This window comes from Lonchura striata, chromosome 2 (assembly GCF_046129695.1).
Source record: "Lonchura striata isolate bLonStr1 chromosome 2, bLonStr1.mat, whole genome shotgun sequence".
Classification (NCBI taxonomy): domain Eukaryota; kingdom Metazoa; phylum Chordata; class Aves; order Passeriformes; family Estrildidae; genus Lonchura; species Lonchura striata.
Window position 1 is genome coordinate 107,009,053 of NC_134604.1, and position 23,290 is coordinate 107,032,342.

Genomic DNA, 23,290 nt, shown 5'->3' on the forward strand with positions numbered 1-23,290 from the left:
TATGTTCCCTCTGCAATCTAGGTGCATTTAAAAATAAATAAACAAAATTGTATTTTGATGAAACACCCTTTTACCACTAGCATTTTAAGATTACAGAGAGCACATAAAGCAACAACTTCCTTAAAAGCAAATCTTATCTTCATATAAAATCAAAAACCCAGAAGACAATGTGCAGAGTAGTAGGAATGGCAAGAAAACTCATTTAAGTGCAAAAGCAACCTCTGGTAAACTTCTAAATGGGTAACACTCAATACATATCTTGTTTGTAAAGCTGGAATACTGACAGTTTATTTCCCTTTTATTTACTCAGTTATTGCAGCATATATAAACCAGTAAGAATAATTGTATTTTATATACAACTCAACAAATTCAGAAGACATGAAGATGGTTTGCAAAATTATGTTTTCATCCTGTCAAATTTAAAGTTTCATTTTCTTACAAAAACCTGTGAAAGTTCAAGCAGAACTTTGAGGAAGAGGATATGTATCTATAAAGTCATAAAAAAATTTCCAATCACTTCCTAAAGTGAGTATAACATATCATGGAGAAATAAAAAAACCAATTAAAATTGGCATGGGATGGGTAGTTTGGAAAAGACAACTTTTGTGTTTTTCATGTTCAGTGAAAAAAATAGATGCATGGCAAACTAACATTTTTAAACTGAGAAATGTTATGGAAAAATAATGAGGCAACAGAAATAAACACAAACTTTTCATTGCTGAGTTTTTTGTAAGTGACTGATTTAACTTGAGGGCAATTTTCAGACCCAAGCAGATCACTATTGTATCAGAGCACATAAAGCTTCCCCCAGTTGCACACAACAGGGCTTTTCTTATTAATATCTGAAGAGTTGACACTGACCCTGATGCTCTCATTGTTAGTAGGATGCTGTTAGTAGTAGCAGTTGCAAACATATGGGTTTGCCAGTAACAACTCACAATTTGTGCATAGTTGAGTCTTCCAAACTGAGCAAATTTGCTCTCAAAATCTTGCCAGCGCTTGCTGAGCTGTATCAGGGTTGGCTCCACTGCTTTTGCAGCCCCATCCTTAGACAGGCGTTCAGCCTGCCTGTGCACCGCATTCAGATCTTCCTTCTTCTTCTCCAACTCTCCACCAATCTCCTAGTGAGCAAAACCAATACAGGGCCCAGGACAGTTAGCTAACTAGATCAATCAACTTAAAATTAGCAAAATACTTCCGTCAGAAAATCCATTTCCATTTTATTGTCACAAGTAAAATTTACAGCTTATTTTCATATTATTCGTATCTTATTTTACATTTAAACAAAACAAGAATAACTAAAATTGAAGAACCTTCTTGGAGATGGGCTGTAGAGATCCTAAGAGCTACTACACTCTGAAAATGTTAGCAGACGCCAACAGTTCCCATGTTCAGATTCTTGCTAGTACATTGGGATGGGCAATTGGAGAAATTACTTTCTCAGTAAGGGTCAGCATATTCAGGACAAATCGTGTTTAAACAGCTTAAAAATATAATATTAGGCTCTTTAATATACTAGTTAACTCCTATTTTACTCCGTGGGAAACTCAACAGAGAATGAAGCAAAGAAAGACGATGTAAAATAAACCAGGAAAACCTTTGACAGTATGTAAATAAATCTATAGAGGTTGACAGTGACATATGAATATGTTCTGATGAAAATGAATGTGCTAACATGAGATAGAGGTCATCCATATATTGGTAAGTCATTTGTTCATCTGGAACAAAGATACATAAAATCAATTACAATTTTTACTAGAAAACATTTGATGCTTCTTAATACATTGCACACTTTCTGTATTATTGGCAAAACTTTATATTTAGTGTGTTTCAAGTTATTTATATATCATTCTGTATAGGAAACAAATACAAAATATAGTACAACAAAGAAATGCCACTTTAAACACAGATAATTAGGTCTTGCTTTACTATAAATAGAAATAAAGAATTGAACATATAATTTTCTGTAGCTATAAAATAGGATTGTTTGTTGCATTTGCTGTCTGTTCTACTGATAAACTATCACTCAAAAAGATCTATCATTGCCAACCCAAAACAACATTACCTTTAGCTTCTGCTCATCTTTGTGGTCTGGCAGACCGGCTAACTTTTTCTCAATGTCATCCAGCCATGTCATTAGGTCATCAGCCTGCCTCTTGTACTGATACCATTGATGAGAAATCTCTAAAGCCTTTTTTCTTCTTTGAGCTCTCAAGTCCTGTTCACAGTGCAGACATTATTAGAATATGAATTAAAGGCTTATAAAACATGAATGGGCATGTGTACACACGGAAGGGGAAAAAAGTGTACAAGGCTACTAATTTTTTAATTAAAAGTTGTTATTTAAAGCAAGTATATGAGTAAATGGACATATTTGCATCAGTTTAACAATTATATTTTGTTTGTTTAAAAGGAGGTTACCTATTTCAGTGTTGTTCACATGTTGAGTAAACCACTGAAACTGTCACCAATGTTCAGAGAAGTTAAGACTCTTACATAAATGTCAATATTTTGTATAAAACACTTCTGCTCAGAATACTTACTGGACAGATGGAAACACAACCCACTTAGTATCTAGCCAAAAGTGGGACTTCTGTATTTTGTGGAGTCCTGTGAATTTCTAGCCTGCATGAAAACTCTGTAGCTATTCAAATGAAAATCACTGCAATGCAGAAATATTTTCAAGACAGGTTTCCTTCATCTAAATTAAGTACCACATACATAACAAATGTCTTGTGTTTATAACTCTGCTTCATAAAGAATTAAAACTTATCTTTAGCAAGAAGGTATAAAATTTTTGGTTTTTTCCCTTAGAAATAGTCTTAAATATACATTTGCCTTAACTGCTTAAATTCACTCATGCAAAATACAGAAATTATTTTATTTTCTTTAATTTCTTATTAGGAAATAAAATTTTAAAATACTGTTATATTTCATATAAAAATACACAGATTAATTTGCCTCAACCATTCCTGAATTTTTTTCACCAGAGTGAATGCCTTAACTGAGTCACCCAAAGGAAAATCTATTACTATACCATAAAAAACTGCCAGGGAGGATCTCGTCAATAGCACAGTGCAATAAACAGTGTTCTTGTTTCTCCAACATAAAAATTATGAATTGCTTCCATTTAGCTTGGAACAGTCAAAGACACACATAATAGATTTCAAGCTTCTTTTAAACGTGGACAAAACAACAGTATATCCTAGCTATCCTTCCGAATTCACACAGACTTGTAAAATTGTAAGAATTAGAATGAAGCCCACAGGAAAGAGCATGCATAAATATAAGTAACAATAAAATGTAAACATGTAATGTTCCCCAAACCAAAGATAATTTAATCAAAATTATCCAAAGGAAGATTCTACTTGCTGACAACATAAGAATTCTCCTGCAGTAGCAAGAGCCTTTAGCTCCAGGTAGGTGACCAAGGTGACTCTCTAATAGTAAGATTCTATCTTTCATCACTTTTATTTGCCATAGAAAGATGACAATTTTATCCAATTGTATCTGTCAGCTGGTCCACATGGCATGGGAACACACCATGTGCATTTCTAGGAACAATATCACACGGTTTTACCTCCCAGAGTGTGTCAATTCAGAATGTTCATATGCAACTTTGGGTTTCAGCCTCTCAGCTGCTTTGAGTATTGGTACTACAACCTATCCTATTCTACAGAGCCTGGAGCCACTCTTCTAACAAGAATGTAGTGTGTAAGTATTTTACTGAAGGAGAAACAACTTATTCATGGCCAGAAGTGTGTTAGTCATCTGAGAATATAAATTTGTGGGACCTAAGGTCTTGATTGCTGTTGAATAAATATATAACACACATAATATGTTAAAAAAGGAATTATCAAAGAAATCGCTGTTGTTCAATTGGCAGTCACACTGTTGTAATGCTGAGAATAAGACAATACTTCTCAAGCGGAAGGTTGTAAAATGCCTTTTTCAAGGCATCAAGAGAACTGTATAAGAAAATACATCTATAACCAAATAGTTTCAAATTACTCATATCTAAATATTAATGATGATTCATTTAGCAAAAAGATGCCCTGAAATGAATTAAAAAATGGGTTTTATAGCATGTGCTTATAACTGTAGCTCCTATACCTTGAGGGCATTATGTTTAGTCCGCAACAGCTGCTGTTTTGTCTTTATCTCCTCACGTTTTTTCTCATCTGTGACTCCCTTTTGAAGCCTGTCGCCCCTTTGCAGCAATTCTTTCACTGTGCTCTCATCCTCTTCACTCTGATGTGAAAAAATAACCAATAGAATGTGCATTTTAATCTAATCATTACTTAAGTACTAGTAGATACAGTCTATGCCAAAATAATCACGTAACAGCTACTTGTAGTTGTATACTGATGATCAAGTAACTTTTACTTGCTTTCTACAAAATATGTAGAGAGATAAATGAAAGACAGCATCTGCAAATCTACAGATTTTTTGTATTGGATCTCATGCAGCATAAAAACAGAGGCAAAACCTTGAAATACTTTACTTTCAAATGAAAATAATAGATATATGCAAAATATTCTAAATCATTGTCAGTAGAGATTGAAACTGCCAGTATGCTGGCAGACCATGCAATTACTGATCATTCTGTGTATCATCACATTGAAATTCTGACATGCTATCACCAAGCATTTTTTTTTTGTAGAAGCCACCTACAAACCTATGAATCTTTGAAACTGAATCTATGTCACAGCTTCTGTCAGTGTCTTGAACCACTCTAAGCATTTGATGCAAAGAAAGGGAAACAAATATGCTCTGGTAGTGGAAACTGCCCCATCCAACTTGATTGACTTTGAATTTAACTCCACATACACATGCTAAATTCTGCATGCAGCACGTAAAGCCTAAAGTTTTTTTCCTGAATAAAAGAAAAAACATGCTGTAAAGATTCCTTCCAACACTGATATGAAACAGACACCTTTGAAGAATTGCTTAAAAGTAAAATAATATTGAGTCTTTATATTGGTTGCAAACAAATATATATTTGATCTTGCTGAGGACTCAAGAAGAGAGGGTTCTAAAGATGAATCTCCCTTTTTGCCCAGCCCAAAAATGTCATATCTCTCAAAATCGCTCTGGAGAATATACACCACAATCTCAATAGCAGCAAAGCACTGCAGTATTTTACTCCTCTTTTTCCTTTCCCCCCCTCAGCAAATATGAATAAATGGTTTTATGACTTGCAATGATAAAACATAAGTAATAAAGCTTACCACAGCCACAAAATCTATTTACATTAAATGCTATAAGCAGATTGGTTAAGAACAAATTGGTAAGTGGCATTTCTTTTCCTGAACCTTTATTTTTAGTGATGTATTCCTTCTCTATTATGCCCATTTTGTTGCATCATTCTGACTTTTTCTGGCCTTTATACTACTACAGAGATTTTCATATTCATTCCTTGTGCTGTAATACTGCTGGTAGTAGTACAGGACCCATGGATGACTTTCCTGGTTTGCTTAGTGTTTTCATAAGGGACAAGACATGCTTGTCTGATATACTAAAAATTAAGTTAGCACAAAAAAAATTACTGCTAATTTGGGACTTTTGATTTTATAATCTATTAGCATAGAAAAAATTTGCCCACAAAAGATCCTTATGCAAATATGGGTTTCTGATTTTCACTCAGATTTTTTTCATCTCCCTCTTAATTTTTTTCAGACTTCCATTTCAACCAAATTACCATATCTTTATTGAAGTCCTCCTCTTTCAGATTCACTCCCTGCTGAATTTCAACCTCCAGTGGTTCAAGCATTTTTTGTATATCGAAGTCAAATTGCTCCAATTCCTTCAAAGGAATGAAGGGCTAAAATAGAGAAATATGAAGATTATTTATTTAAAGGACACATTTCATAGTTTTATTAGAAACAGAAATGAAAAGTGATATCTGTGCCACCCCATATTGATAAAACAATGGTAGAGTTTCCATCATGTTGAAAAATATTACACCATACTCAAAGCACCCAAAGATAAAAATAATGATACAAATTTATGTAGAATTAACATGTAAGTAAACCAATGAATTTTAAGGAGAGTGAAAATTAGAAAGGAAAAAATAAAATACGTTCTCACATTTGTGTGTAAGAGCAAGTCCAAATAAATACTATTTTTCTAAAAAAGAGAAATGTTTACTATACTTGGTTAAATCTGGTTTCTCATTATTCATACAGCATCAAGAAGTCCAGTCAGATGAAAAAAACCTATTATTAATAATTGAGAAAATTTTCATATTAATCTGGTTTAGTTTTTGAAAAATCAACAAAACTTCAGCTTCTGTTTCAAAAAGCCTCAACAAAAATTCAGGATGAAGAAAAAGTCAATCAAACAAAACAGTCTCAATTCCTCCAAAGTAAATCACAGTATAATTATGGTGATTTATTTTTGTATTCAATTTTGAACTCTCTAAGAGGTGCTACTTATTAAAAACAATGCACTGCCATTTGTTGGTCTGACACAAGTGCCTGTGAATAGTTTTATGTACAGTAGATGGTCTATTTATTAATTGCATTGCAAATGATCACCAGAAATGTTTTCTTCCTTCAAAGCTTTAAACGCAACAAGAAGAAAGACCATCTCAGTGGTTCTTGCATAAAATTTAGATTTAAAGGTAATTAATGGTCTTTTTGATGGTCTAGGAACTCTTGGATGTGCATCTGTCTTTCCTTGCTCAAGACATAAATACATTATATTCTACCTAGTTATCTTTTACTCTTTCTTCTGGTATAATTATTATTATATGCAAAATTTGTATTGAAGACAGCAGCAATAAAAATTAACCAGTAAAAACACGAGAGAGTGGATGTCAAATGAAATCTGTTCTCAGATGCCCTGAAAGACTCTGGGTAAAAAGGCCTTAATTGTCTCTTGTTGATTATTTTAACAACAAAGATTTTGCACATTTACAAACATTAATGGAAATATAACAATGTACAATATTTATAGAGAATAATATTGTGTTCACAAATTTTCATTAAGAGGCTCAGAATTACACTTATCATGCACTTCAGCTGAGTTAGAAAAAATAGAAAACTACACAGTAATTTCTTCTCAAATGCTCTGAAGAATATTTTCTAAAGTACTTAAATGTCATTAAAAGACAAACCAACTAATAAAATTGGAATATAAAATGTACAGGCTCTGAAAAAGGCTAAAAAGAATAACAAATAAAAAAGTGGAAAGTAAAATGAATTCCAGCAATTGAATGATGTTCAGACTACTTGAAAATGGTAAGTCTCGTTTCAGTATTAACATTTTGTTAATTCTTGACATGACAATTATATACTACCATTCACTGACTTAATGGATCATTTCTTATTTACATCCCTGTTGTAGTAATTACTGTTAGTATTTGAAAAAATATAGCTAATTTGAGGGCAGATGAGAAATTATTCAAAATAGGTTATGAGAGATTTTAATCCTTTTGAATTTATGTTTTAATCTTTCACAGAGTGAATAATTTTACATAAATATGGGGGGAAAAAGCAAAAACACTTAAGAAGCATATCACCCCATAATAATAATAATTTTCCAGCTCATTAAACCAAAATCTTAAGGAATGTACAATTGCCTACATTACAAAGGTAGACAAAATAAAGTACCCAGTTATTTGATCCTTTATACAAATGCATAAAGCAAGTCAGTAGAATAGTCAATAATTCAGACCAGTTTTTACCTCTCTATCTGATTCAATACTTATAATAGTTATTATCATTTTTGAATCATATTCTACTTCTGCATTTTCCAAGATCCTGGAAAATGTCCTCTAAATTCTAATTTACCATTATAATTTGTGTGCTATAGTAATTCCTCTCGTATTTTTGGGCACTTCTCTAAATCTTAGTGTGATTCTGCCAATTCCGCCCACCTTGCCTTCAGAAATGGAAGAAAACCGGAGAGAGAAGGCTGAAGGTGGAAGACATCTTCAGGCTGTGTTCTGAAGACACTTCATCTTGATAAGAATCTTTTGTCCCTTCTTTGAGCGAGCCCACAACTTGCAATGCAAACACTGAACCCCCAATAAGTTATCTACAGGCAAACCCATTTTTTTTTTCCTAGGACAAGCAATAATTTCCCAGGATCCCACCAATGGCTGCATCAGCTCTGCAAGTTTACAATAAAATGGAAGTGCAAAGTAAAACTGAGATGGAAATCCAGACTGCAGATTGCAGGTGTTCAGAGCAAAAACATCAGACAACGCAATTTTTACAAAGATGTCCTCAGTCTACAGCTTGTGCATGTGTAAGGAGTAGGTAAGTAGCTGGAATGGCTGAAATACTACTGACGGCCATTAGGAAAAAAATTGTTACCTTTATTCAGAAGACATTATTTTGCTTCTGAAATGAAACCTAAATAAACCCAAATATCCACAGAGATACACTGGTTAGGCAGGATACTGAGCTCTGCACAGATCCCAACAACTCATGGAAACTATGTCTCTTGGCTAATGCTTTTTGCAAAGCTTATTTCCTGCTTTGCCATGGATCTCCGTGCATTTATTTCCAGTGTTAGTACAGTGACCAGCAATAATAGCTTAGGATCATGATCTGTGCATTCCCATTATCCTCTATACCAATCTTTATGGCTGCCTCATTTAATCTGCTGAATAGGTCTTCAGAATAAAGGCAGCAAAACAATGGAGAAAGTAGGTGGGTTATGTCCTTCTTTATTCCAATTCAGAAAGCACAACTTGGCCAAAAATTACCTAATCCACAATGAATTCAGATTTAGCAGTCATGCTGGTTCTACAGATGAATAACTGAAGTAAAATTGACATAATCTCTACCTATCTATTTCTATCTCCAGCACTGGGGAATTCAGACTCATAGGAAAAGACTAAATGCACTTGAAGGAAAATTAGCTCTCAAAACAAATCTATATGAAAAAAGGCTACTCATACTTTGCGAAGTTAGAGACTTACTAATTCTCAGATGTTCATTTTTCATAAGTTAATTATGTAATCATTGTTACATTCAAATAAAGTCAGTGAATACTTCTAATTGTGAAACAGTGAAAAAATACCTTAATGCCAAAACCCCCAAATATTCACACTTAATAAAAAAATACATCCTTGGGCTCTACATTGTTTCCCTCTAAAAGAGTAGTTTTTTGAGGAATTATAGCCCACTACATAGTTGCAATTGTGCACCTTACACAAACACCATTTTTAATGCATCTCCATATGGAAGCAAGTCCTCCTACCTTTACACTCTTAATTCTCTGTGAAATAGCTGCAAATCGCTGGTTGAGCTCTGAGAGTTTAGGCTCTACCACTTTCCTGCAGTGCTCCCCACGGTTTGCCATCAAGTCTCTGGCCTGGTCACGCACAGAGTCCACCTTGGGGTGAATGTCATTCAGCTCAGCCTTTAAGCGCTACAGTCCGTGAGCAAGAGACAGGGCTTGAAGTTAGTAATAAATGCAAAGAGAGAGAAAGAGAGAGAGAGAGAGAGAAAGTGTGCAAAGGAATAGGGAGCAAAACCACAAAGCAAATTCTGATAATTATGCATGAGTGTGTAAATCCAGTAGAAACACCTTAGATAACGTTCCCACTCATATCCCTCAAATTTATAGCGGGAATGTATCTACATGTCTGTTTTAGTATCTTCTGGCTGAAATTAATGGGGATCATTATTTCTAGGCAGATTCTTATCTGCAATAATATTGCAGCATATTTCAGGATGCACTAAATTATTTTATGTTCCTAAAGATAGGAAGAGCTGTTAATTCATGTATTATAGAACTAGATGTGTAATTGTTGCTTTCAATACTACTCAGGGCCATAGCTCAGGCAAGTAAAAAAGACCATAATAATAATAATTAAAAAAAAAAAAGTCCTAGCTTTTCTATAAATCTGTCACAAAATAAGAAAAATACAAACAAAAAAAACTAAACAAAAAAACCAAACCAAAAAACAAACAATAAAAAACCCAAAAATAAACAAAAAAAAAGCAAAAACAAAACAAAACAAAACAAACCACAAAAAAAAAAAAAAAACCCACAAAAAAAAGAAGGTAAAAGCCTTTATCCTCTGCAATATAAATCTTAACAGTAGATCCCAGTACAGGCAGAGGCCAAAAATATAGATAGCAATGCATTTGGGAATCTGAAATACAATTGGGTATTAAGAATTACATTTTACTGTCTGCATGAACTACCTTTGTGCAATGCAGACATAAATATAATTATTGATAATTTTACTTTATATGTGATGGTGGAAAAATTGTTCATTCATCTACAAAAGCTAGTCTCATAATCCTGCTGAGATCAATGAGATATTGATTTATGCTCTGCCCTGGAATTTGTAAAGCTTTGCTGCAGCAAATGGCATCATTATGTCAGTGTCAGCAATGCAATTCTGATTTTGATTTGTAAACTCTTACTCAGATATTATGTAATGACCATGGAGTTCATTACAAAGTAAAATTTCACATTGACTTCAGAAGAAAAAAGAAAGTCCCTTAAGATAACAATTTGATGTTGTTCTTAAGGAAAGTATTTTAAATGAGATATTTTAACATACACATCCACATTACAAGCTAGTTTTTCATCAGTTGGTCAAATGATGCATTGGCCAACTAAAACCTCAAGCTCAATACACCAACCCCTGATTGTACAGCTAGCTCACCATATAATGTTCTTGTCTGTGTTGATGATCTGGCCCCAGTGTTTGTAGAATTAAGACAATCATATGACAGAAATATTGTACATATTGGAAAAGTATCACAGAAAAACAGAAATACAATTAAAAATAAAGGGGACAGAAAAAAGAAATTTTTTTTTCAAACAAAACAAAATCTTGTGTTAAAGGTGTGTATTTTCCAGCAGACATATGTTTGATAAGCTGCTGTTTTAGTAACTAGGAAGTTCCCAAGAATTATAATAACAATCTGGTTTTATTTCTGCAAGGACTTAATTTTGGTAATACAGAGCAAATTTATTAAGTAATCTACAAGTTGCTAGAGGGTTTAGCACAGTAAAAAGAATTTTAATCCATTTGTGATACCTTTTGAAATATGCTAGTTTTGACACAGTCCTTTTTAGAATAAAAATAATGCTTTCCAGTAAATCACATTTTTTTTTACCTTAAGAATTTCCTCTTTTTGCTGGGGTTTTTGTTTGTCAGATTCATCCAACAGTATTTCAGCACGATACATCCAAGTAGTGACATTAGCTACATTCTGATCAAAAGCCTCCATGTGCTTTTGATATTCCTGTATGTGGAAAAGGTAAATACTGCATACAAAAAATGTAATCAGAACTGAAACAACAGCTGTAGTTATCCCAAGTGTGGCAAACATGCACACATTATGAAAACTTGTTTATTTTACACAGTAACTTCTTGTTTTGTGAAGGATAGAATCTGCTGTTTTTTTCCTTCACTTTGCATGTTAGATTTCTTTAAAAAGATATTTAGGAGAGAGAGAGAGAGAGAAGATTCCAAAGTGACAGGCAGGAGGATGAGAACATCACAGGAAGACGCAGGTGCCGGCAGCTCAGCGAGGTGCTGAGAGGAGCAGGAGCTGTTAGCCAGACCTACAGGAGCTGCAAAGGAGTTTCCCAAGAACAAGGTACAGAATTCATTTTGGAAAGCCAGTAAATTGACTGACACTCAGATGGCCACAAGGATGCACTTGCAAAATCACAAACACGGGGAGCTTTGCATCTAAACCTCTTATGGACATTTCATCTAACTTCTCGGCTTTGAGACTTTTTCATTTTAAAAGCTATTCTAGTTGATATTTTGATAAATCTTCATTTCTTTGCTTCTTTGTCTTTTTGGGTGAGCTGACTAGAATGCGGCCTATGCATATCCCACACAATACATATGTAGACCACACACTCAAAATCAAAGGTATTACTTGTTCTTCTGGCACCCAAATGCACCTACTTTTATTTTACTCTGTTCTAAAATTGGAAACAACCCCTCAATTACCTCTCTTAGACCTTTTTATCATATGTTTTAGCAAATATTAACCACAGAATCCAAAGCCGGGAAAGGGAGGATGTACAGGAGTGCATAACTATATCAACATGTAAACTCCATTATATGCTTATAATCAGTTCCAAAATAAATCTGCGTACCTACATGATTCTGAATGAAATTCTTAAGTTTTCCAGATACTTTCACCTGGATGCTTTACTCAGCTGAGGAAGCCCTTTAGTGATGCTCTATATTTATTGTATATTATTGTATATTTATACACATATATAAATACAATAATATACATAAATAATATTTAATGTATAATACACATAAATAAATATAATAATATTTATTTGTAAAGCAGCCATACAGACTATAGTGGAGTTCCAACACATCAAGCCCTGAAAAGTCATGACAAAGGTCAACACTTCCTTAAAAAACTTCTGTTTCTCTGGGGTAAAACTGCATTCTCACACTCTCAGGAACAGAAAAGGCACACAATATTTCCAAGAGCATTCTGACAGCCCAGTTGTTAAGACTCTTTTGTAGTTAAGAGTTCAAACTGTCACCTCTTCATGACAGAACGAATCTGAAGGCAGAATAAAGTTATGGGACTGTCTGTAGTTTGAGACAGCTGCGGATGAGGCTCCTGAATCTGTATGAAATGTGTATTAGGGTTTTTACTGTCTACTACACTTTATCCAGTCCCCCTAAGGAATTATCCCCACCCTAACATGCCCTATAAAACACTGCAAAGGAGGATCATGGAGTTCTGAAAGACCAAATCATAATCCTTCAGCACATCATGTGTGCACTCTGAGAAGAGCTTACGATTTAGTTGCCTCTGAAACGAATTAAACTTATACACACCAGAACTACCCTGTAGGCCAAACCAACTTGCAAATGGAAACATATTTCCCAATTGTACTATTCCAAACAGAAATGCTAATGCAGCCAAAAGTAGCTGATATTGTTGGTATCAATACTAAGACTTTCTCAGCTTACTTAACTATTTTTTTCACTTGACTACTGAAGTAATCTCTGTCCTTGAAACTGCATTTGATTTATTAGGAAAAAAAAATCAAAAACAATGCAAGAACTTTTGAGACAGAAAGAATTGCAAACTGCTAACAATCAAGCTTCCACTCAGTAATCATAGATCTTTTCAAAGCATACACAATGTACTAAACAATAATCAATCTGATTGCCTGTGTACCTGTGTGTTCAATAAACACAATCCAAGGCACCAGAAAAAGCACTTCTTTAAGGCTGGGCATGTACACCTGGAAACCAACATTTCCTCTGTGTGAAGAAATGCATTGTCCTTACCAGTAAGAGATTGAACCACTCCTCAGCACGTGAAGTTACTGCTTTCCAGTTACTGTTCAGCAGGCTGAGTTTATCATCCACAAGGCTCTCCTTTCCTTTCATCACTGTTTTCAAATTCTCTCCTAAGTCACTGATGCTCTTAAGCTGGACCTGGCGTTTCTCAATCTCCTTCCGTGTTGCCTACATGAGCAGGACAAGTAATAAAATATCTGGGAATTAAAGATTATCCACACAAAGAACATTAAATGTTAAATCAGGCAGCAAGTTTATACTAGAACACACAATCTTGCTTCCTATAGGAAGGGAAGGCATTCTGTGAAGAGCAGGAAATACAAAGCAAATTGTTTCTTTTGAGCTCTGATAAAATTGTATATATTCTTCGTCTTCTCGCTATAGCTTAATTTAAAGAAAGTGCAAATTATCTTTCATTTCAGTGTTCAAAATATAATTTCAATACCTAATTATTAAAAATTAATCCACATTTTATAATATTTATATAGAGGTGTTTAAAGTTACTTTTCATATAATAAAATTAGATAACTATCAACTAGGACATAAAGCTTAAATAATAAATGGAGCAATAATACACCATCACGATGACACCTTTAGACAGAAAACTCCATCAAAAATAGTCTAGTGAATGTTTTATTACTTTAATATTTGTCAATGCAATCTTTTTCAGAAGAAATCATGTTCTTTTTTTCTGTTAAACTTGTTTCCTAATTGTAGAAATGCATGTTTTCATTACATTCAGTTGGGATTTCATTCTGCAAACTAAAATACTAAAAATAAACTGTTGCCCATAGCATTTCTAGGCTTGAATGACTACAACACAAATGCAGTGCTACCAAGTCAGATTTCCAGCACCTATTCCCACTGTTATCTTACCTTACAGATCTGCTATGAAAGGTTACATAATTTACTCATTATTCATGTCTTAATATTCACTGCAACATGCAAGAAGTCTAACAAAAGGAACAAATCCCAACATACTTAGACATGTAAAAAAAGCAGGTGTTTAAATAGAAAACAGTGAGATGACACAGAGAAAAATGTGTCAGCACTCTTACAGCAGTCTTACTGAATACTCAAGGAAAGGCACAAGCTCCTTACACCTAATTTCACATATAACCAGTTTTATGAGAGAAATTTATCTGAGATCCTTGGCACCTGACAGCAATGATCCAGGCATATAAATCTCTGCTTATAAAACAAAACTGCAAGCAGAAATCAAGTGTTCCAAGATGAACACAAACAGAACTTAGTAGAAAAGGAAGAAGCACTGTTCTTCAGAGACACAGATGTCTCACAGAAACTTGAATACAATAAAAAAAAAAACCCAAAACTCCAACCAAATGTCAAACACGATACTTCCATCTCAGAATGAATGCTATTATGCAGTAGAGCCCCACCTTTATGACCTCCACAGTATCACATCTCTCATGGTCACAGATCAGTATAATTTTGTTGATAATGTATTTATAGTGATAGTGGAATGTTCATTTTTCAATAAAGGCAGTAAGTATAAAATTATTATTTTTTGTAAAATAGAACCTAAATAGTACCTTCCACTTATTCAGTGTGTCACGCTTAAAGCAGCAGCTCACTTCCTATGCTTAACAGAATTCAGGATCTCATTTTGCAATGTTATTTCACAGAAAAGATCTTACACTTGTATTTAATGTAAGTATGAGAAATTTTCCCCATTCTATCAATTTTCTAAAATACATACAATATGTAATAGATCTAAGGCATGATTGATGCAAATTATTAACAATATACTATATAATTATAGAATTTGAAAAGGAGAGTTTAAAATTTCAGCAGATTCCTGTCAGATTAAAGGAAAAACATGCCCTCTTCTAGTACTGTTTTATCTGTTTCACAGCAGGTGCAAAGTGTCATCATGAAAAAAGAATAGCACAAAGTATATAATTTACCTTCAACTGAGGATGGAAAATTTTTGATCAGCTTTATTTCATTTTCTAAACTATTTTATTTCATTTGGAAAAGACTCTCTGAAGTGTATTTACCATGGGTGGTGGTTTATTTTGTATATTACATTTATGAAAATGCCAATCTTGGGCTGCATTAATAAATGTTAATCCCAAGTAGTAAACAGATGGACCAAACAATTAAATGTCTATTAAACAAAATGTACCCAAAACCCAGACGTTAATTCCCTGTGTGTAAGAAGCTGGTTATTCGTTTCAAAGTAAAGAATTACTGTAGACTAAAGACTAGATGCACCTCTGAGCAATATGGATTTTAACTCCTTCATTTAATTGCAAGTAAGGGACATGAAACAAGTAAATGCCCTTTTTTGTCATAAAAAATATTGTGGCCTTTTAACATAACATTGAAGTGACAAAAGCATCTTCCTCAATACTTTAAATCTCCGATATTACAAGTCCTTATGCATAAAATACAGGACCCACGGAATACAACTGAAAATCTAGCAGGGTCTGTAAAGTCTGGGATTCCACAGTGCATTATCAGTTATGACTTCCTCTGTAGGTTAAGAAGCACATCAGGTAAACTAATTTCCTTTCACAACTTCCATGAGACCTTTTTGGTTTGTTTTTAATTTAGCATCTGTGCAGTATATTCCTAAGAATTTCCCATTTTTCTTTCCAGTGTTACTAGAAAGTGATAGTCTGCATATACTTTGTTCACTGCAATATAACAGATAGCAGTGGTAAATTTTATGCAAGAAAAAAAAATCAAAGTACTACTATTAATTCAACAACATTACATAAAACAAAGAAAAGTATGTAATGATGCCAGGATTTAAATAACATAATTTCAGTAAAATTCAGAGTGTGGCTTTTAAAGTCACCTAATTTTTAAAGAGCAAGTTCCACACAGCTTTGCTGGATTTAAGCTCCTTTCTGGTTCCCATAACATGAAATTGCATCCCAACTGTGCAGTTTATTTGAAAATATATAAGAAAGTTGTAGAATTTAAACTACACAATTAATGCAATTAGCTTTGCAAGAATGGCATTTAAAACAATTATCACTTAAAAAAAAACCCCAAATCCCCCAGGTCTCAAACACCACAACAATAATACGAAACATCAACAAATAAAGTGGTGAAACTCTTCCCAGAAGGACTAGGCAATTTATAAATTTTGATTTTGTGTGCTTATCAGGGTGAAACCATGTAACATAAATAAAATACAGAGATGTAGGAGTTGTGAAGAAGCTGTATTCCTGATATAATCATGGCATCTTGGGGAAACAAAAACATGTAAACAAAAGATTGAATTAACATCCTAACACCAAACATTCACTTACAGCTGCAAAAATTTATCAGCAATGTTGAACAACTCCAAACAGATTATATTCATTCTGCTGTTTATCATTATAGTAAAGCTATTACATTTACTTTTTCTTTTTTCCTTAAGACTAGTATATTTATTTATAAAACAATATCTTATTCAAGTGTACTTGAATAGAAAAGCTCCATAAATACTTCCAGGAAAGATATCTCCATTACAATATGTATAAAAATGATACAGATTATATTAAGGATATATATTTAACACTTCTTTACATATGTCACTATTTGGGATCACATCTACTAGCAGATACAAGAGTTAAGATTATGTGAATCTCTTCCCTTTCAAATTTCATTATTCAGTTAGACAAAATTCTGAAGTGCCTCTTTGGAAGAAGCTGTACTTCCACTTTTCTGAAGTACCAGTTATAGCTATTTGGTAGAAAATACCACAGTGGAAATTCTCTGACCCAAAAAATTATATTGTGTTTCACTGACTGAAATTTTTCCTTTTGCTTTTTAAGGAATTGTTATTCTTACTCCTGGTCATAAGAAAAATGTTGGTAGCTTGCTTTAATCAAAACTGGGGGCTTACACCACCATGAAACTCCCAGGACTTGAACTTTTCCAAGAGAAATGGCATCTAGGTTCCTGGCATTCAGGAAATTAAAGCAATCACACAGATCCTGGTGCAATTCTGCATGCAGAGCATGTCTCAGGTGATTAGTTTCTAATCCCCTTCCCAGAAACATCAGAGTGGGGAGAGGGAGAACCTGAGCTTCCCTTGTGCCAGTTTCATTGATCAAAACTTCAGGAAAGGACCTGCAGTACAAAATAAAAGTTCTGTATAAAAATCAACTTTGGGTAGGCTGAAATCTATGCTGCAGTGTGTAAAGTCATAGGGATGAGCTTTGCTGAGAATTTATAAGTGGTTTGTAGCTGCATAACATAATGTTTTACCTACTTTACATATGGATCCATAGGATGACAGGATGAATCATGTTAGAACAAATAATTGCAGTTCCCTGTGCAGATATTTACATTTTGAGTGGTGTTCACAGTCCTATCTCTGATCCCACTGTGCTGTGACATACTCTTTATCTTTCAGTTTACTAAAAAATACTTACATGGATTTTCACAAAACAGTTACAAATGTTTTGTTTTGGGTTTTTTTAGTTGATGGTTTTGGTTTACTGTGATGATTTTTGTACATCCCTCCCATCACCAAATACCAACTAAGAATTAATTATATTCAAAAACAGAAGTTACATAGAAATTTTGTGTGGTTTGTTTTATTTTGTTTTTATTATTATTTCATTATTTTGTTTGTTCGGTTTGTTTGGTGTTTCTTTTTTTTTTTTTTTCTGAAGATGTGGTAAAAAGGTCTTCTGAGCTATATTTTATAATGAGAAAAGTAAAATGTAGCAGGATTAACTAATCATGTTTTTTTTCCAAACAAACCAGAACTGTAAGTTAATGCAGGGGATACTATATTTAGCCATGATGGTCATTAATATGTGTAGATTAAAAAACACAACAACAATGAATGACTGAAGAAAATTTCTGTGTGCCTTTACACTGTCTGTGAGCTGTGGATTACTTGAACATACTCTTTGCAATTAGAATCTTTCTAAAAGAAATTAGGTGGCTCAGCTCTCACAGGTGGGATTGCAGAATTAATCAGAAGCTGACATTATGGTCTTCTCAGTGGTTGATTATACATATTTATTTGTTTATTTACACCACATCTCTTACTTTTTATTGCATTTTGGCCTGTGACTATGAATCAGTTGACACAATTTACAGTTTGTCTTTTTTTACGGATATTACTGACAGGAAATATGTTGCTAAATGTAACTGTAAGTACTTCAAGTCAACTTTATACTCACTGGTATTACACACTGTGTTAAAAAATCAGATTAAAGCATTGGCAGAGTCATACTGCTGATAGTAGGGAGTGATACAGAATTTTCCTGGTAATACCATCTGCCATTTCCTTTTTAAGAACATGATTTCCTGGCAATATAATTCTTATCAGTCTGGTTCATGATTAAAAGACAAATAAACCCTGCAGTTGTTAATGTCTTCAGTGATAAATATGTTCAGTAAATCAGAATTCTAATTATAAATGGATTTCTAATATACGATGTTTAATAACTATCTTTCCACCCTCATGTCATTTTTCTTATCTATTATAAACAGAGCTGAATTCAAATGGAAAGATTTAACTTGTCTCTACTGAGCAGAAAGGCAGATTTACAGTCTTCAGTATATGGGCCATCTAATTTCGCATAACTCAGCCAAGTTTTTGTTCCATTCCTTGAAAAATTCTACACAGGAACAAATAACACATTTCCCTTGATGTCCAGATTAATGGCATCTTTCATTAGCTTCATTTCCTATTCAAGATGGACATTTCTTTTTATTTTGAGGTGTTTATACCTTGAAGACAACATTCAGATGTATGATTTCTTTTATTGTCAACTCTATAATTATCTTTGTAACCCTCTGAGTTATTTTCACTTTTAAAAAGATTTGGGTGCTGAAAATGAATTAGAAATAAGTGCACTAATAAATTTAACTGCTTCCTTGTCCTGTAAAGAAAAAAGATTATTAGCTCTCTGCTTAGATATATCGACAGCAGCACACATCCAATTTTGAGTTCATTTGCACTATTGAATTCTCCTCTCTCCCTCTCCATTTTCCATCTTTGTTTTTCTGCAGACTTGTGTCACAATGGGAATCTGCTGGGCTTAATTCATCTCCCAGTGCATTTCATTAGCTTGGTTACTGTCTTTGGCAGCCTACTTACCCAGGAAGTCCAAAGCCCAAAGCTGTGACATTAATCAGATACTGTGAGGCTCTGGTTCTGGGGACTAAATTATTGATGTACAATTTTGTGTGATGCCTTAATAAAATTCACACAGGAGTAGCAGCATTGTACTTATTTATGAAGTCCCCACAAGAATTTTAAACTGTTCAGGATAAAATGAAGCACTGGCTCCTAGTGGGAGCAGATTCTTTAGGGAAAAAGTATATTTCACATAATTTCTGTAAATATTTACACTTGTAAGTCTAGGATTTGCCACATATACTACCTGTTGGATTGTTCCACATTAGAATTCTGCTTACATATATGTGAATATTTGTTTATATTACCTAAAAGGCAACATTAAAATGGAATTTTGAAAGCCAGTCAGTACATATGTATTTTGCCAAGAGGCAGCTGCTCTCACCCAAAGTTGTATATTCTTATTTTAGTGATGAACTGACTGAAGGGGAAGAGCTGAGTTACTACATGAATTTAGATTGTAGAGAAGGCTTGGGGGAGATTTGAAGCCAAAATATCCCTTTTACCAGTTTTTCCTTCAAAACTTTACATATCAGTTCCCTGTGAGAATCCACAATACGCAACAGCACGCCTTAAGATTAGAAGGTGGAATGGTTCCTGTCTGACATATTTTTTCATGTAAATTGTTCTTATTTTAATTAGCTCTTGTTACCTTTTTTGATTGTCTTCAGATAAAAAAATACATTGTACTTGTAGTAAGCTTAAGACATAACAAAGGCTTCCCACTGTGCAGGTGCACTAATCAGGTTTTAGGTCCTAATTATGCAACTTCTGAATCATTAAGGTTCATATCTAACAATAAAGTGATATTAAGGACAAATCCTTCTCTTTAAACCCCTGAGAAACTACATACATCTGGATCAACAGGAACATGAAGCGTATGTTTCTCTTTCAGGAGAACTGTACTGTGTAGTCACCACTGAAAATTATTTTTATTTTACTGGAAGAATGGCCTAACTACCTATCAGGTTTGTTTGGGGATGTTAAAACATGAAGTTTTTCTATTTGTCTCTTAAAGATATGACATTTATCCTTTATTGTGGGTGTCCAAGAGTCACTGGGAAGCTGCACAGCAGAAAAGAAATTGGGGTGTTGGTTGACAGGTATGAACGTGAGCCAAGTGTTCAGGAGGCCAAGAAGGTCAATGGCACCTGGCCTGGGTCAGCAATGGTGTGGCAGCAGGACCAGGACAGGGATTGTCCCCCTGTGCTCAGCACTGGTGAGGCCACACCTCAAATCCTGTGTCCAGTTTTGGGCCTCACTACAGGAAAGGCATTGAGGGGCTGGAGGGAATCCAGAGAAGGAGAATGGAGCTGGGGAAGGGTCTGGAGGGTCAGTCATGTGAGGAGCAACTGAGGGAGCTGGTGTGCTAAATCTGGATAGTTAAGCATTGGAATGGGATGTCCAGGGAAGTGGCAGAGTCACCATCGAAGTGTTGAAGAACAAACTGGACATGGCACTTAGTGCTGTGGTTAATTGCCATGGTAGGGATTGGCCAAAGGTGGAACTCCACCATCTTGATCTTTTCCAGCCTTCATGATTCTATGATTCTAAGATCATTATATCAGCCCAAAGAAATGAAAGGAACTGCCCAAAATTTACCGCAGGAAAAGCAGCAAGCGAAAATGAGAAAACATTAGGCAATAATAGGAGAGAACAATGGGGGTTTAGGTTTTTATTTGAAAGTGAAAACTGCAGTAGTCAAAGCAGTAATTGTAAGTTAGTAAGAGAGAAAGTTGATACTTTTGGATATCACTTTTAAAATGCCTTACAGACATATGACCAAAAAAAAAAAAGAACTCCAAATCTAACAAAAGATGTGTAGACTGTGGATTTTTTATTGTTATTGTTGTTATTCTAGTATTGTTATTAGTTTGCAAATCATCAATGCCTTTTAAGACACCTTTATCAAACTCAGAAACTTGAAAGAGTTAGTTAAGAAGAAAAACAACCCCACCCCACAAAATAAATTTTACTCAAGTGCCTTGAATCTTCATTGACATTAAAAAATTAGGAAGCTTGCCTTCATGCAATTCATTACTATTTCTATAATGCAGACCAAAACTAGTAACATGTTTAGAGTATTTCTCCCATTCAACAAAGCAGAATTTTTTTTCCACAAACCCCCAAATAGTGTTTAAGGAGATTTTTTGTTTGTTTGTATGTTTTTGTTTAAAATGCTGCTGGCTGCACACAGATATTTGAAATTGTGAAGCTTTGGATAATGTTGACCATAGTGTGCTATAAAATGCAAATTTTGGTATGTATGAATAACGATGACTTGGTTTGTTTATGTCCCCAGCTAAATTGGATTTCTATTACATGTGCAGAAAATGAAATAGATTAGCTACTGTTGAGTGATAGCATGCCAAGTTTTAGCATCACACAGAAAAACTCTTTTTTATACAGATGTCTTGCATTCCTCAGTTTCTGAAAGATGTTTATTTAAACTGTGATTTTGAGGAAAGTTTTTATTAAGGCCTTGAGTTTTAACCTGAAAGATGAGTTCAGGGTGAAGTCTCATGGAAGTAGGAAGCCTCTGGAATGAAAAGTAATGAGCTACAAATCTATGAATAAGAAAACAAATATCCTGCTGCTATCTGAACACATAGTGTTCTGGCATCTTTTATCTTTCATCTACTATTTAATACCTTTCTAACCATCAGTAGAATGGTGTAAGAGATCTCTACTTACATGGATACTGGGTGGTTGATTTATAGTACTCTAAAAAATTAAATTCTAACTTTAAATTAATCTCAGTGAAGATTATTGCAACGTGAAGGTGAATTGTGCTATTGATCTCTGCAGAGACAAGAAGGTTCAAATTTTTCTGAGTGTTAATGCTAAGGTGAGATAATGCCAGAACATTCACGAAAGTTCCACTAACTAAAACACCGGAATTTTTAATTACTTTTCTTTATCACAAAAGAAATCTATCTTTCTGCCATATTCACATGTGTGTGTCGCATTGTTACCTTGCCCCAGGCAATTTCAGCATCCAAATTTCTCGGCATCCCCTGCGCAGCCGATCTCTTTGTCAGTTCTGCGTCTGTCGCTGCGAGCCACTCTGTCAGAGCATTGATCTCTTTCCGCAGTTTCCGGGACAATTTCAAGCATTTCTCTAACTCTTGCTTTTTTTCTGTCACCTGCAGAAGGAATAATAGTGGTTATTAACCCTTCAGTGAAACAGGTCCAATGGTTTTTATATAATATTTTCTGTAGGCCACTCTTCTATAAAAACTAGACTTGGGATTCCATAGGTGGAGTTGCATTCTTAGTATAGGTATGTCTTGATTTGTTCTCTCAGTGTCAGTAATTCTGCTGCTAGAATGCAAACGCCTACAAGAAAATTATGTGCATAAAGATGCATTGAGTTTGAAATACTAACAGAGCTCCAAAAACCTCCTCTGTTTTGAAGTTGTGCATAGCAAATTACTTTAGAACAACTGAACTAACAGGCTTTCCTTGAGACACAAAATAGATGTCAAAACCCTTCACAGGGTATATTTTAATATAGGTGGACATATAGAAACTGGGATTCCTCAAGGGTTTTTTTATGTGTAGCTAAGTTTCATGGAAGAAAAGAAATACCAGTCAAAGAAAACCTCAAATCTTGAAACACAATGTCACAGAATAAAACTGAAGTAAAGCAGCACATTTAACTTTAAGGTTTTAATTTTCGGAATGTTTTGGATGTAAAATACTAAAGATGACCTCTGCTTTAAGTTTCCTTTAAGCTTGGTACATGGTTCCTGGAAGGAAGGCTGAGTATTTATATTGCCTTGACTGTCTCACATTGCATTTTGAAAGAACGGGGCAAATACATCATTTATTGCAGGCCCCTGAGACTCTTCAGGGAGACGAAGAGAAAGCAGAAGAGTAAATTAAGT

General features: G+C 34.2%; 1 protein-coding gene across 15 annotated transcripts in view; it reads right to left on the bottom strand.

The window, feature by feature from the left end:
• DMD (dystrophin) overlaps positions 1–23,290 on the bottom strand; it is a 1,151,138-nt gene that overhangs the window by 585,454 nt on the left and 542,394 nt on the right. For 11 of the 15 annotated variants that reach the window (XM_077781657.1, XM_021553010.3, XM_021553009.3 and 8 more), the window contains 8 exons: positions 22,376–22,546; positions 13,268–13,447; positions 11,097–11,225; positions 9,217–9,387; positions 5,702–5,824; positions 4,114–4,251; positions 2,066–2,218; positions 939–1,121 (listed from right to left, as the gene is read on the bottom strand). In XM_077781657.1, the coding sequence (XP_077637783.1) occupies positions 939–1,121; positions 2,066–2,218; positions 4,114–4,251; positions 5,702–5,824; positions 9,217–9,387; positions 11,097–11,225; positions 13,268–13,447; positions 22,376–22,546 (1,248 nt within the window). Of the gene's footprint in view, positions 1–938; positions 1,122–2,065; positions 2,219–4,113; positions 4,252–5,701; positions 5,825–9,216; positions 9,414–11,096; positions 11,226–13,267; positions 13,448–22,375; positions 22,547–23,290 lie in introns of those variants that run through there. The other 4 variants (XM_021553011.3, XM_021553013.3, XM_021553014.3 and 1 more) reach the window with 4 other exon arrangements.